This window comes from Haemaphysalis longicornis, unplaced genomic scaffold, assembly GCF_048455015.1.
Source record: "Haemaphysalis longicornis isolate Haplotype H1 unplaced genomic scaffold, Haemaphysalis longicornis Haplotype H1 scaffold_4, whole genome shotgun sequence".
Classification (NCBI taxonomy): domain Eukaryota; kingdom Metazoa; phylum Arthropoda; class Arachnida; order Ixodida; family Ixodidae; genus Haemaphysalis; species Haemaphysalis longicornis.
The window spans coordinates 40,243,771-40,259,781 of NW_027526361.1; the positions used below are offsets into that span (position 1 = coordinate 40,243,771).

At 47.5% G+C, this 16,011-nt stretch overlaps 1 protein-coding gene across 1 annotated transcript; it reads left to right on the forward strand.

The window, feature by feature from the left end:
• Nucleotides 1-1,986: 1,986 nt before the first annotated feature.
• Nucleotides 1,987-15,990, forward strand: LOC144178540 (uncharacterized). The gene is made up of 5 exons (XM_077706475.1): nucleotides 1,987-2,265; nucleotides 7,377-7,448; nucleotides 9,490-9,537; nucleotides 9,705-9,749; nucleotides 14,670-15,990. The coding sequence occupies exons 1-5, from the start codon at nucleotides 2,244-2,246 to the stop codon at nucleotides 14,849-14,851; spliced, it is 369 nt and encodes a 122-aa protein (XP_077562601.1). The 5' UTR covers nucleotides 1,987-2,243; the 3' UTR covers nucleotides 14,852-15,990.
• The last annotated feature ends 21 nt before the right edge of the window (nucleotides 15,991-16,011 follow it).

Genomic DNA, 16,011 nt, shown 5'->3' on the forward strand with positions numbered 1-16,011 from the left:
ACACGAAGCTTTCTCGTGATGGGTTCTTTGGTTGGCGAATCCCACGCTGCATGAAGGGCTACTCTGCAGAGGTACGCACCACTTTTGTAGAGTACCCACAGCAACTCTCTGGTGTGCACTCCCTAGGCCTAATAACGTTTGGGTTTGGGGTGTACGGCGCGAATCGGTACCTGCTGTTTGGCGTTCAGTAAGCCTTTTTTTTTTCTTTAGTGGGTGCTGGTTTGAGGTGTTAAACCTTACGATGTGACGTTAGGCCTAGCATCCTAAACCTCAAAATGGGAAGTGCCTAACGTCTTGCGAAACAGCCTTACGGCACGCACAGCAACGCCGTTCTTCTCGTGTCTTTTTTTACTAGTCGTCTGAGTTTTCCAAACCGCTTCACCCGTGTCGAAATGGAGCAATCGGGTAGCCGCCGGCTTCATCACGCGAGGGGCCCAGATTCTGTTTTAGCAACGGGAAGCTCTTTGTCTTTCACTTCACCCACGACCACTCATCAACATCGTCGCAACACCGCAGTGGCTAAGGAGTTACGCTGCTGAGCACGAGGTCGCGGGTTCGATTCCCGGCCGCGGCGGCCGCTTTTCTGATGGAGGCGAAAAGCAAAAACACCCGTGTGTGCGAGATTTCGGCGCACGTTAAAGATCCCCAGGTGGTCAAAATTAATCCGGAGCCCTCCACTACGGCGCGCCTCATCGCCTGCGTTGCGTCAATCAATCAACATCGTCGCAGAAATTCCGCTTTCCTACACGGCGCATTGGCGTGCAACGGAATCAGTGATGACATTACAGCTTCGATTTAAAAGTGCCAATGAGGCACTTGTAGGTACCCGCGAGGGACATATGACTGTGGTATTTTCAGCGACATACTAAATACGCAATCATTTTTTTCGGACTGATAAAAAACCCCGCGAAATATCAAATATACCACGTGACGGCGCTCCCGTCCGCATCGTAAAGCAGTGCACTCGAACAGGCTCCCTGTGAGTTATCCCGAATAAAATAAAGGATAGAAACCAAGAAGAAATCGCGGGCGAGTTTGGGCTTTATTTGCCACATGCACCCCGCGAAACTTGGTGTACCTGCTCTTTTCATGGCATTATCAAGGTGATGCTCTGTCTGTTCGGGTGTGTGACAGGCAAACCAGTTGCTTTCAATTAGCTCTTTTGAGGCTTACTATAGTGGCAAAATCAGATATTATTAGCGCAATAGGCGTTGGTCGAAACGAGCAAAGCGGCAACTGCATTTAGCACTTACGCGTGCATCTTCCTTTCTTTCTTTCCTTTTTTTTTTTTTGTACCTGCTCTAATGCGAACAGCGATTGGAAAGCTTCGTCGGTGTCATCAGGTGCGTCGATGCCCTTTGAGGTGCGTCGATGCCCTTGGCGCCAACTTTGCTTGCGCGCCGACAAAACAAGATGAAGTCAAATAACCTGATTTCTGACTGGCTTTCAATCTTGGCTTCGCTTGTGAAAGCCAACGAGAACAGGCACTTAGGAAGATGGCGACGATCGAGTAAAACTGAAAATAGGGCGCCGGTTTGCACTGGGTACTTTGTGACGTGCTTTTTAACGTGATGAAAAAAACGGAAATGAAACGGCAGAAAGAAATGACCCATCCAATTATATATTTCTCAGCAAACAACGCCTCGTTGGTCATCGAACAAAAGCCGAGAGAGACACAAAACGTATGATCATTCAGTTAAAGCAAAATGTTTTCCTGCCTTTAGCATACCTTTAATCTCTATTCGTGCAAGAAAAATTAAACAAGGAACACCCTCCAAGCCTGTATCTACAATGCTTATCTTTCGTCGCACTAGAAGGAGTCTTTGACACGATCGCTTCACAAAAGCGCTAGATGTATCGATGGCTAGGATAGAGGAACTTGTGTCTGACAACTTTCAATGAAATGCCGCTTCCCCCTCTCTCGAAGCGTCGAACGCCCCTTCCTTCCCCTCCCACCCGCGGGCAAAGCAGGAAGGGGCGTTTATTTCGCCAGTGTTGCTGTAAACACGCACGCAGGAAACGCTTACGAGTCTCCTAAAGGCTTGCAGGACACTCATGCGCAAGCTCGGCTTCAAACAGTTGCACCAGGTGGGTTAGCGGGGCTCAAGCAGCGCGCCTTGTTTATGCAAACCGAACCTCTGGGTCAATTCCCGTAGATCCGTTTGCAATATCAGTGATAGCTGTGCAATAGATCCCGCCGCACATAGAATGAGAAGAACGAAGTGAGGCATTACTGGGCTGCCATGGACGCCAACTATCTGCTTGGTACGTGTAAGATCTGCTTGTTTTGTACGATGCCTTTAATCGTTTCTCTGGTTCCTCAACTAAGCTTTCTGAAAACGTTGGGCCGTAGTTTAACGCGAGTGCTCAAAGTGAATTCGCAGGGTACATATGCGATGCCCCGCTCAGAATGTTCAGGGCAGTTATTAGTTAGGTAGTCCCTATTATACCGGCAACCGTGAGAATTACCGTCAGAAATTTCTCACGGCAGTCGCCTTTATTTGGCTAAGCATGCCTCCCGCAGGTTCTCTGAAACAAACATTTCCGAAAAACTGGGTCTTACAGCGTTTCATCTAGCCCTGTAGTATAGCACTTGCTTTTCAACGAGAATGGTTAGGTTCCAGTCCGGCATGGGAAGGTTTTTTTTTTTTTTTTTTTTTTTCATCGTTCGGAATTTTTGAAGTTTTCGTTCATCTTGATTTCGTTAATGCTTTTTTTTATTCTGGTTATTACTTCTCCAAGACATCGAAGTACAGGACACCTAGGATGGGTTGGATTAGGTTTAATTTAGGTTGTGTTCTCTGTCGTTGGGCTGAGTTAGGTTAGGTTTGGTGCAGTTGGGCTGGGTTTGAGTAGGGTAGGTTATGATACGTTCGGTTAGGTTACGTTAGGTTGCGTTCGATGAGGTTAGGTAACGTGAGGTTACGTTGGGAAGTGATATTATAGAGCAGATTTAAGGCCAGCAAGCTTTTATGGAAACTGCCGTGAGAATTACCCGAAGATAATTCTCACGGTTGCCGTGAGATGAGACGCAGCCTATTGGCTATATGGAGACTGCTGGGCTAGTTTTCTGTCTAGCACCCTCTTTTCTGCCTTGTTTTGTTAACGGTGTGCCTACGAACCGCTTGTCAATTGGTGCTTTCTTACCGCCCGGCATAATGGGGCACAATTGATGTATTTGCGCACTGAATATTTCGCGTTTCATTTTGTTGACTCGCAAAATGCATCCGCGTGAAGACAACGTGGCGCGTAATTGTGACTCAGAACTGGGACGATGACGTTAACGTGATTTGCGAAATGCCAAATGCGTTGGGAAATATACATAGCAAATAGAAACGTTTAGTCAATCGGTTTGAGCCCGTACAGGCCCCGTGTGACTACTGCCATTCGAATTATCCGTATTGGCTCAAATCCGCGCAAATTCTGTAGAAACGTTTTGCTGACTACTTTGCCGTCCGCTTGTATTCGCGTAATTAGTGCTGAACTTAGCTTTGATTTATGAATGCTACACGTCGGGCCACGGGGCCGCCACGTCGTTATCCCGCCTGCCTCCCTTGGACCCGTCTTCATTCATTTATCAGCCTCAATATTTTTCCAAACCTCTCAGAAAAATTTTCATGGCATTTGACTAAATCCCGAATAAAAACAAGCCTTTTATGAGGAAGTTGTGGGTATACACGTTCTTTCTTTAAATCGTGTGAATATCAAATAAACACTAAGAACTGTTCTACCTCACTAGCGCATTTTTAGATGCATCAGCTATACTCAGATATGACAGTAAGCTACTGCGCAAAGTGCAGGAGAGTTTTTCTGCTATTATAAAAACAATATTTCAAGAAGCGCGAAATTGGGCTTTTTAAAACACGCGCGCCAGCCTCCCGAATAGACGACAGTATACAAGCATACAAACAAGTAGCGCCGCCTAGTAACGTTTGGCGGGACTATGGCGCTTTTTCTTGTCTGTCCCTCCATTGCCCTCCAGCCGGGTTGAACGGCCGTGCTTCAAATGGCGGGTGAGCTAGCGGGAAGGTGGAGGTTAATTACGGCTGCCAGCGCTTCATGCACCGCTGTCCGATGGAGCGCAATTAATTTTTCTCTCCGCCGCTAGTATGTTTACGCACCGCCCCTGCTTGTCTTAACTGAGAACAGTTCCTCCATTTATTGTGCACACGCTGCGGGAATATCAAGAGTTGTAAGGACTCCAGTAACCTGACCTGCCTTTACGAAACGAAATAACAGGAACGAAGACGCAGCAAAACCAAAATCGAAAGTTATTACATTGACTTTTCTTTTTTGTGTTACCGGCACCATCTCCTCGAAATTTAGAACTCGTCAATATCGTGAGGTTTCAGTTTTGGTGGTGTTTGCGACATATTACGCTCCCGAACAAAAATCATTCACACCTGTCTATATTGTAGCTTATAAATAGTACATAAATATCTTATAAATGGCAAATAAAGATGAAATAATTAATAATTGATTAATTAATTAAATAAAACAGAAACTAGCTCATTTCATAAAGGTGAATGCAATTGGCAGCCCCCAACCCGGGCAATCCCTCTTGGTTTTTCTTAGTTGGGATATTTCGTCTTTATTTTTTGTATTGACTTTTTATGTGAAATTCTTTATTTATTTATTTTTATACTCCCGTTTCTGCGCTTCTTGCGCTCGTAGTCTGGCCATTACTTCGGTTTTAACGTATACACACTGATCTTGGCGTTGACTACGCTGTTCTTTCGCTCGGCGAGCGCAACGCTGAGAATCTATATCGGCCGTATTACTTGACTCGTCCATTCTTTGAAACTATTGCCATGCGATAAACGCAATAGAGGCGATACCGTGCATAAGTCCGATGAGATAAGGCCATGTAAATCTTAACTCGGCTGTGTACGCGTTAACCTCCTCTACTTACTCCTTCTCTGTGCATCCTGTGCAGCTACCGCACTCTCCATTGGCACGTACAGCAGCCGCTGCTTAAGGCATACCCGACGCGCATGCGCAACGCGTTGCCTAGCGACGCTCTTTCCTGCTCGAGCGGCACTCCTTCGCTGTGGACCTTGACTGGCAGATTTCACACTCCGACAGAACCATACTTTACAAAATGGAGCACCTAGCGCTCTTGCGCTGAAGAAACTTTGGCTGGTTGGCTTACTTTGCCGCGCGTAACTGGGCAGCCTAAATATTGATCGACAAATTCTTTCATTTGCAAGAGGAGTACCAGAGGCTTCTGGTGTGGGAAAAGTCGAATAAGGGAGGAGGTAGGCACCCATCAAATCACGAGAGCCAGCGCGCTAGAAGCGTTGACGTGGACTACTGCAACTAGGGATCGATGGTGTTCGCGTATATCCTTATGCACGGCTTCAATGTCAAAAGGTTGAAAAACACTACGGTTGTGTCGACGAGAATCAAAAGCGGAGAATAAGAGACAAACATTTAATATACTTGTGAGCAGGAAGGTGTTCCTAGGGACCGCACCCAGTTAGAGGCATCCTTAATCCAAGGTGCTTTGGTGCTGGCTGGCCGTCCGGGCCCGTTGCGGTGCAGCGGAGAAGTGCACAATAAGATGCTGCATGTCAGCTTCACACATAGAGTGACAAAATGTGCATATGCGTGGGACAGTGGTGTCAATGCCCTTCTTCCTGCGGCCAAGAGGCGTGCTTTTATGGATTATATCACGGGTAGTGGCCGTGTTGGCAGGTACCTTGTTGGTCGGTACCTTGTTGGTTTCTTGGGATCGGCTCAGGGATAAGTCCTTAAAGATGCGAGGAGGCGTGATTCGTTTCAGTTTCTCGCGGTGAAGGAACCGGAGCTAGCGTCGTACTCGAGACAGTCCGCATAGGTGTGGTCGCGATGATCAGGATATCCGCGTACGAGTAGCTGGGAATGATCAAGCAAAACTCCGGACTGTCAGGTGGCAAGACCATGTAACACCTCTTTACCTAACGTCCCCCCCCCCCCCCCCCCCCCTTCCCGAGCCATCACGGTGCTCTGGCGTCCAAGTGACCCCAGCTTCAACGTCGTTCTTCGGTTTGTGCTGAAGGATCCGGGGAAAGTTTTGGCTATATTGAGGGCTCTACGAGACAGCCCCGGATATTCGGTCATATATACGGTTTTATTTGAAGCCCTACAAACCATTGAGGCCCCGACAACAGATGACGTCACGGCTCAACACATGCATCGTAAATATGAGGGAAAGAACAAGAGAGCGGGCACGGCACAGTGCCCAGTACCTTGTCTACTCTTTGTTTATTTGTTCAAATTTTAGGCCCACCAGTTATTTTAGCACATCAGTTGCCAGTCGATTAAAGGGGTAATTCACTGGCCTGTACAAGGACAGGGGAGTGATAATTTAACAGTGGTGTTTTAAAAGACATGCCTATTTTAGGAACCTTTTTTATTAAAGGAAAGTAAGGAGCCTCTAAATGGGAACAAAAAATACTTACAAAACGGTCTCCATCGTATACTTCTTAACGTTGAACTTGACAAAGCAACTGTCGTGTGGGTGAAGCCTGATAGTGCGTTGGCATTCTTTCCAAGCGCTCACCTCCGCCCATACCTCCGCTCTGCGTATGTTTACCTTGGAGACCTTAAGCCACAGGGACTTTTATTAAAGGGATTCTAACAAAAGGCATTAGTGCATTTTATAAATGTCCCATAAGAATCACGCATACGTACGCTAGCGTCGTGTCCCGCGTTACGGAGAGGGATAGATGCCTGTAGGGGATTCTCCAAAGAATGTTTAAGCATTAAAAAGCCCAACAACTTACTTTAGCGCCGCTCTGAAGCGCCGCAGCCGTAAATGAACAACTTCTTACGTATTTCACACACTTCGTTTCTTTTACACTTCACTCTCACCCGCTACAGTTTTTCTCGACTGATGCGCGATATAAATTCTTCTTCCTTTATATAACACCCGCCGCGGTGGCTCAGTGGCTAAGGGGTTGTGCTGCTGATCACGAGGACGCCGGTTCGATTCCCGGCCACGGCGACCGCTTTTCTGATGGAGGCGAAAAGCAAACATGCCCGTGTGTACAAGATTTCGGCGCACGTTAAAAATCCCCAGATGGTCAAAATTAATACGGAGCCCTCCCCTACGGTGTGCCTCATCGCCTGCGTTGCGTCAGTGCGTTAAACCCTACAATCAATCAATCATTTATATAAATGCGGTTAAACTCAAACAATAAATTCCTAATTCACCCAGTTTCATCCTATTCGAGAGAAAATATTTCGCGCAAGCAGTTTCAGGGACCGTAATTTATTATTCTATTCAACGCTTGCTTTATAGTACGCTTTGTTTCGCTCTCAGAATATAGTGAATTCATAACGTATCTTTCAGTCTTCTCGTTCGTGCAGTGTTTCTGTGTTTGTTCTTTCAGAGATTCTCTCCTCTAACGGGACACGCAATGTCTCTAGGCTGCTCTCCTTCGACAGCTCAGCCGTGAAGCAAAGTAAGTGGCGGCGAGTTGTTGGCAAACGTTTTTATCGGCGCAATATCAAACTCAATTTACGGCTATCTTTTGTAAGCTCAGAAACAACCACGAACCTAATGGTATCTTTCTTGCAATATCAAGTTTCTGCTGCTTTTGCCCTTTTACTGCGCAGCAGTATGTGTCTAACCCCCCGAGTTTTCGTTCCGGTGAAGCGGATTTACTCGGCGCCTCTCCGGTGCTCCACCTGGCCATCGTAGACCCGCATTTCGCAACTGTTATTCCGCTCGCCACCACCGATGCGGCCTTCATAAGTTTTGATAATTGCGCTAGCACCGTTAGCAGGAACTGCACTTTTAACTCTCTTTGGGACGGACGCGTGTCGCTCGCTGGGACGGATAATTGTGGCGATTGAAGGTGCTTCGGCGCGCACAGTAGCGCGAATGGACGCAAAAACAACGCAAAGCCGCTACCCCAGAACATGCAGCACGATTTTTTTTTTTCAAACATGATTACGTCGATCGCCATTTCGGCGCCAGTTTGGAAGTGTGCGATACAGTCTGGCTCGATAACGACGTCATCAAAATCGGAAACGCTAAAAATTGGGGTTCTGGTCAAACGATTCCCTCATAGGACTTCCACCGTTGAATAGTTCATGGTGTGCTGTAATATTCAGGGAGCCTCTACTAAAGAGGGTCATGCCCCAGTATGCGACCCGCTCCGGCTACGTACACCTGCCGCGCCCGTGTCATCTCCGTCGCCTGAACGCGGTCGAGAAGCGCCTGATCGCACCCCGTTGGCTGTTTATGTGCATAAGGCGTCTCTCTCGTGACCGCGGTCGGTACGGCATTCTAGACCAGATTGTGAACGTTTCCATCGATGTGCAAGGAACCCTGCAGTTCCTCCTCGTGACATCCCGAACGACAGTGCGGTGGAAGTTTACATTAAGCGCCCACTCACACACAAGCCAAGTCCGGAGTGGTCAAAGAAGCTGACATCAAGACCTAATTGGAGTACCTGATGGATAAGCTCCTGTACAAGTACTGCAATGTCCGATAAGACCCGAAAACGTTTGAGAACATTCCCAAGGATGCCCCGGTACGCGAGGAAGAAGTTGAGGCTTTGGGTGAGGTGACCGACATCGCCGATCCCGTTCAGTGCGCCTCGGCCATCCACATCGTTAGGCGGACTGCCGTGTACGAGGGGTCTCGAGAAAGGCACTCACTACTTGCTTGGCGTTCGCACCGGGGGAGGGGGCTACTCTCATTTCGCTATAACTCGACGAGCAGCTATTGTAATTGGCGTTCCCTCAAATCCACCTCGGGCACCCTAAAAAAACCACCAGTGCTCATCCTACGCCATTCGCCAATGCGAGCAGTGAGACAAGGCGCACAGACAGATGCGGCGTCGATCGAACCGAATCATGTTCCCTACACGGCGATGAATGTCATCGTCGAGAAGACTCTGACCTTCCGCGTGAACGAGGCCACTAACAAGATCACGAGAAAGCAGTTAGAAGACGGCGACTTCATTCAAGCGGCAATGACCGCGGACTTGGCGTTCATGCAAGGCGTGCCCAACAGCCCATTACTGGCGAGAACGAAAGAAGGAAGTATTCTTTCAGGCACTCCGTGGACTGTGTCCAGCTTCCCAGGTCATCCATCTTCACAGAGTGAAAGGGCGCTAGTTTTTCTCTTTTTTTTTTCATTGTAAACAGCGCCCAGCTTTTTTCTCCGTTCAGTTTTCGTGTTTATGGAACGCCTTCCACTTTTGCTTTTCTCTTTCCGCTCTCCTTCTCTTGCTTTTTTACTAGTACTGAAACTTTGCAGTCTGTATCCTTTTCGTCTTAAAACGGCATGACCCAGGTAATCGCGAAAATGCTTCGACAACCTGTACAGGAACGACAATAATGTTTTTTTTTTTTTTTGCTTCCATTCTATACCGGTAATAGTTGTTTATTCTCGCCTGGCAAAACTTAGAAATATTATACTATAATCTTGAAGTATTATAGCTTACTTTGCTTCTTACAGCGAAAATATCACTGTAAATGTTATGTTCACAGATGTGTCGTTCCAGAATCTCGCCACAGAGGCCCAGCAACTCATCAAAGGTGAACCACACTTCCCTACTTAACACCCACAACTTCATCGCTACCATGACTTTCGATTTCTCACCAGCCCACTCTGTAATGCAGCGATGACTTTCGGGCAAATACACAGACCCCATTATTGCGAACGTTTGGATTCCTAACTAATTCGAAACCTCTCTTACTTTCAGCGTTCCCGGAAGGATTCACAGGCAAGCACCCCAACAATGTAGCCGGTAAGAGTTATATTATGCTCTTTAAAACATCAACAGATGCGTCCAACTTCGCGCGCTACGAAAGTCACACATACAAGAAAAGAAATCTTAGTGACTACGAAATATAATACTTCACTTCCCCGTGTCGTCCTATGAGACGCAAAGAAAAAAATCCCGTACCTAACTTTTCATGTTTTTAAAGATATATTCTCAACGAAAATCTTTAAACCATGTGGGCACGTGGGTGGACGACCAATGCCTTGTTACCAGTGAATAGGATGTTCGCCTGTATTCAATCTAAATTGCCTGTCCGTGAGCTCGTATGAGCATCACGGCATGCACTTCATCATCCTCATTGTAATCGTCATTACTGTAGGGAAGAGGGTGGGAAAATATCAAAAGGCTGCCTTTCGATGAGAAAGATCCTTCTGGTCTCTAGACTCGACCCAATCCCGCGTCATCGTCTTAAGTTCCGAAACTACGACCAAGGTTGGGATTGGAAGGGGAGGGGAGGGGGGGGAGAGGGGGGCAGGCCGATTGAATATTATCCTCAATCGTATACCAGGATAGAATTAAAGGGACCCTGCAACACTTTCGATAAGTGCTTTCACTCTTTCCTTCGCGTCTGGAATCACCGCGAAAGCTATAGTTATCGCCAGCACGGAGCGGCGCTGCGTGATTTGCTCGTCGCACCAGATACAACTTCCATTTCTGCTTTGTTTTTGTGGCATTTCTTTTTAAGTTGCTACCGAAAAGCGTTCATTGCTGCAACTGAAGAAAAACCGGCCAACAGCCACTACATGGCGTTAGTGACGTAATTCAAAGCATCGAAGAACGTCAATAGCAGGAAAGAGAGAAAAATCTTTTGGGCGAGTTTACCAGTTATCTGATGGGTATAGAGCAGTAATTTTTGGCTGAGGTACTTTGAGACCCCCTAATCTAAGTATTGGGTGTGTTGGGTGACTACATTCTGCAAGCATTTAAGATTTCAAATAAAGTTGAAAAAAGTGTTGCAGGGTCCCTTTAAGGCATGAAAGGGGCCTCAAGTGAGTGCCTGGGCCATTACTAAATGTGGGGATGAGGGTTTCAACACACTCACTCTTAAAAAATTCCGCAGGTGGGCTTCAGCTCAACACACCAGAGCGACCAATCGTCGTGACTAAAAGTGAAAATCTGCGCTGTGAGAACAGCGCAGATGCACGCCTCCCGCTGTTGTCACAGCGCAGACAGCGTATTTTGCTCTAATCGCATACTGAGTGAGCCTCGGGATTCACCAAATTTGCTCATTTGTTCACGATGATTGGTCGTTCTGTAGTGTTCTGGTAAAGCCCATTTTTAGGAGTGACTATACACGCACATCAGTTTCTTCGCAAGAGAAATTACGCTGCGTTAACCATGCAGTGCTTAGTTCAACACCAAAGTAAATTGTTCAGCACTCGTTTCTCGCTAAAGCGACAATTATTCCGTCATGAGCTGTTTAGTATCCAACGATATTTGGGCCAACAGTTAAAAGATCTTATTCGGTCCCAATTGCTCTCTCAGCAGGTTCCGGAGGCTGGCGCGCGAAATGCGGCATAATAGTACAAGTTTTTGATAGTTGCTTAGTTCGTGGCTAGTTGGTTCATGATAGCGCGCGTGTTGTGCTTCCCTTTCGCCTGAAATTAATTTCTCGCGCTGCCTTTCTTCTCTTTTTTTTTCATCTGACATGGTAAATTCCTTCATAGCCGAGCACGCTTAAAAAGAAGCAAGCTCCAACCTGCAATGTCCCCACCGATTCTTCGAAAGCTGGAAAAAAAATTCACGCATCTCCACGAAGTGAATCCTGTCGGGTGGGAGAAGCACTGGGGATCGTTCTTACCGCAAATCACCCGTGGCATTGCCAACTCGGGCATGTAAATAAGTGACGACGCGTGTGTACAGTATATACAATTCCAATCCAATCCAATCCGATACAATTCAGTTTAATCCAAGTTCAATCCAATCCAATTCAATCCAACGCTCCTCACGCATGCGCAACGCTGCGTACACGGACGCCAAGGAACAAGCCACGGACAAAGCGAGGTCCTGAGGTGCTTCGCCCCTAAAAGGAAGCTTGTTTTACGATTTCGGGCTTAATATTAGGTTAGCTGTTATCTGCTAAGCCTATGTCGCGCAATTTCTCCACCATCTTCAGGCCAACCGCGGGGCACACAATGCGGCCGCCGCTCGTGTTGCGGCGAAACACGTCGTGCCCAGCGGGGCCATATGCATACGCAGTTGTGACGGGAGGCGGCGCTGCGCAATTCACAGCGTGCTCATTTATCAAGACTCCTGCGAGACGGCACTTTGTCCCGCAGCACTGCACGCTGTACCGTCAGGAGCGCAAAAGAGGGAGAGTGGGGATGGCTGCGCGCAGTTAATTGCGACGGCAGACGCGTGTCCGGTCCTGTGTGTGGCGCCAGCTCCCCGCGTACTGAGGCGAGCCACTTCACGGCCTCTCAAAGTCACTCCTCCGCTGTCACTACTCGAGACAGCGGAAATAATTAGAAAGGAAAGGTGGGCAAACATGGTGTTTGAACACATACTTGATGCGTTGACTGTGGTTCTGCGCAGTTTCACAGCCAAAGAGGGAAGGCCTTTCTCGTTCTCTATTGTTGTTTTTTTTACTAAAGTTGTTGAAGCAGGCAGTCACTTCTGCACGCTGGTAATTTGTGCCACAAATGCAGCGACGAAGTCCCTGCAAAATATGCTCGTTGTACAGAGAAATTCTCACTCTGCGCGAAAATACGAGGTGCGCTGTCAAGGAAAATTCGTGGATGTCTCTTTGGAGCACGAATACAAGTTCTCGAACTTCTGTTTGTTAACGCACGTATAACAATCCGCCAAACTTCGGTTATATTTTATTAATACCTTACCTGATATTGCTCTTTAAGTTGTTTCATACATTAGAAGCTAAGCTCCTCCAGAGTCAAATATGCATTTTTTTCACGCATAAACCAAACCGCTAACCTCCGGCTACATTTTATCGGTACCTTACTATTTTTCTTGAAGTTTTTTTTATACAATACAAGCTGAGCTTCCCCAGAGCCAAATGTCCAACCCTGGCTAACTGGATTAGTCTGTGCATACCTCACGAATATTGTACGTATACACCTCACAATGTTATGTTTCTGGATATTTCAAAAATACAGTGGCACAAATGAAGGTGAATGAAACTGTGATTCCAGATGGAAGCTAGTGCCAACACAACTTAAAACGTGATCGCTAAAAAATATACGGCTTCATTGTGGTGCTTTTAAATATTGCTCGTAACCTACTTGCAAATCAATGGAGTAGAGTATGCACTCACAATAGGAATTTTTAGGTGGGAAATGCCCCTGGGAAATGAGCAATGGCTAAAACACTGCAATGCATGAGACTAGAGGCCTGAATTTCTGCAACCGCCTGCGCTTCTGCTGAAAGTAGAAGACGAAAATGCCAATATGTACAATATTTCAGCGCAACGACGTTTAAAAATGCCAGGTAGTCTAAATTAATGCATATATATCTCCTACAGTGCGGCATACAGCCCACACGTATATAGGTGCAGCTTCAGCGCTTTGAACACAGTTTTTAAACCTGCGTGCCTTAGGCGAGTCACAACCAGTCGTTGCACTGGTTTTGTGTAGGCTCCCTCGTTGATATGTGCACATTCCTTCAGGCGTATTTTGGTTCGCAGTGTTAAAAGAAGCATTTGACAGCGTTCCAGATCAACGCTAGAGCTGCGGGTACAGTGCCGTCTAACGGCATTAGTATTTTTAAGACTGTGCTGACATGGTGGGGTGTGGATGGAATGTTTTGTTTGTAGTTATTGTTCGGTAAGCTCGTCGTCAGCCGTTTGGTAACCTATAGCTCGTCGGAGACTTGTACGCAGCTCTACACAACCGTCGAAGAAAGATACAGCCCATATGGATATGAACTTGTCTAGACTACAATATTTTGCTTTTGACGAGGACCTTCCCTTGGCCATAACTGCACGGTTTTGCGTCATTAGCATCTGCCGTGTGAACTGGACATATGAACTGAAGTCTCCCTTCTTGGGCACACAGGTCAAAGCAAGGTGGTTAGGCGACATATTGCCTAGATTACAGGTTCGCGGAAGCAGGAAGCTGGTACGCGAAACACTTGACCTTCCGCCTCCCAGTTTCCGTTGCAACAGCCGACTCTTGCGTGTAAAACGACAGGTGTGCAAGCATGCGTGACGCCATTTGAACGCTATGGTCTATGGCCCTGCTGCCAAGCAATCCTAAATTTGTTGTTGCTGTTTGTTGTTGTTGTTGTTGTTGCCGTGGTTGAACGCGGTGAAGCCAAGTTTGTCGAACGATAGCTCGGTTTTCGCGCCGAGAACGCGCAGTGCTCTACATAATTGCTCCACAAGACAAATCACAGACACTGCTCGGCGCAGTCGGCATTGTAGGCGCGAATGCGCAAGGACCTTATTTGCAGCCAGCGCTTCCTCATTGATTGATTGTGAGGTTTAACGCGCCGAAGCAACGCCTGGCCTATGCGGCGCTCCGTAGTGGAGGGCTACCGATCAATTTTGACCACCTTGGGGATCTTTAACATGCACCGAAACGTCGACACACGGGCGCGTTTTTTTGCTTTTCGCCTCCATCAGAAAAGCAGCCATTGCGACCGGGATCGAACCCATGCCCTTGGGCTGAGCTGAGCGCCTCCTCGAACGAACCATTTTCCGCTGGCGCACGGCTTTACTCTTTACCCCTATCCCCCTCTCCGCACCCCTCCTCGTAAAACGAACGAGCGATTAGACGCTTTACCAGAGCAGCCGCACGAGGCGGTAGCCTGATCTTGGCTGAGCTTGACGGTCAGAGTGTCGCAACGCGAAACGAGTTCGTTTCTGCGTTTGTACTTGCAGTAATGGAGCTTTCGCTCCAAAAGACACACTCCGTCGACTCGTTTCAGGTCGGCGGCACGATGACTTCGGCGCAGCCGGACCCGTGGTGGTGATGCTGGGCTGCCTGTTCCTCATCTTCCTGGCCGTGGGAATCCCAACTTTCATCCAGAAGAAGCGCCGCGAGGCCAAGGAGCGCCGGGAGGCGGCCATGCATGGGCTCGCGCTCCGGGTCCCCGCAATAGACGGCTGAGGAGCGGGGCACGGCCGCCCGGGCTGCCATTTTGAAACGCGACAAAATTAAAGGAAGGGAGTTGTCGACTGACGCTTGCTTCGTCGCACATCAGACGTCGCATACGCAGGCTCTGACCACACCACTGCAGTCAATAGACGCTGTGTGTGGTAATAGTTCTTAGCTCCCCGCGCTGTACGCAGAAGCCATAGTGTACCGCTAGCAAGCGTTGTTAATGAGGCCACACTTTGGTCATCGGAAGTCACAAAGCTGTTCCAAAAGATAAATAAATATATAATTGCTAGAACAGACGGGACAGGTGAGCTTCAACATTTTTTTACGGCCACCCATTACCGCACAACAAAATGAACAAATAATCGAGGAAGACGACAGCTGACAAAAAGTAAACAAGCACAAAATCGCCATGAAATTAAAATTTCGAAAGGTTGTCCTACGGGGTAATTTTGCTACGTGGTCTTTTTTTGTGTATGTGAGAGAAAGCTGTCGATAGTTGAGGTCCCTCCTACCATAGGGCACATCATTTCTCGTTGAGTCATGTCGCTGAGTTTTGGGCTCCCCAGTCTAGTGGTGCTCAGTGTACGATGACCCGAAATACGCAAGAACGGGATATTTTAACGGAAGGCTTTACTGCAGAAGAATATGTGAGAAAGCAAAATTTAAAGAATGAAGGTTTACACCGACGCTCTGAAAGTTGGTTTCACCGCTAGGCCTGAACGCTTTGCTAAGAAGACATATTGTGTGGGAAATATAAGTACTCTAATATATGCTGGCCCTAGGGAACTTCTTCTAAGCGCCCCTAGGACCTGCTTTTGAATCACTTTCCCGGGAGATATGGGCTGAAATCTTAAGGCAGTCTTTTGGTCAACAGCTTTTGGTTGCGTCGACCTGGTGTCATTTCTTTTCTCTCCAACAGAGCCAAGTAACTCCGGATTGATGCTCACGCATGATTACCCAATGTCCCTCTTAAAAATCTGATCTGATGTTCGGAAGAATCATGCAGTCTTTATTCGCGAAATTACGAAAGTACCAGTCCATCTTATCACGTGATCACGTCCGGCCCTCCACTCCGTTTTCTTAGCCTGACTATCCAGGCCAGTACTCCCCAACCAAACCATCGCTCATCTCACCACTAACATCCCCGTGAGGCCATACCGAAGATG

Bases quoted from the DNA above. Each gene is read 5' to 3' on its own strand.
- LOC144178540 (XM_077706475.1), top strand. From the start codon at position 2,244: ATGGACGCCAACTATCTGCTTG. The intron at 2,266-7,376 runs GTACGTGTAAGA...TTGTTCTTTCAG, and splicing joins GGACGCCAACTATCTGCTTG to AGATTCTCTCCTCTAACGGG. The intron at 9,750-14,669 runs GTAAGAGTTATA...GACTCGTTTCAG, and splicing joins GCACCCCAACAATGTAGCCG to GTCGGCGGCACGATGACTTC.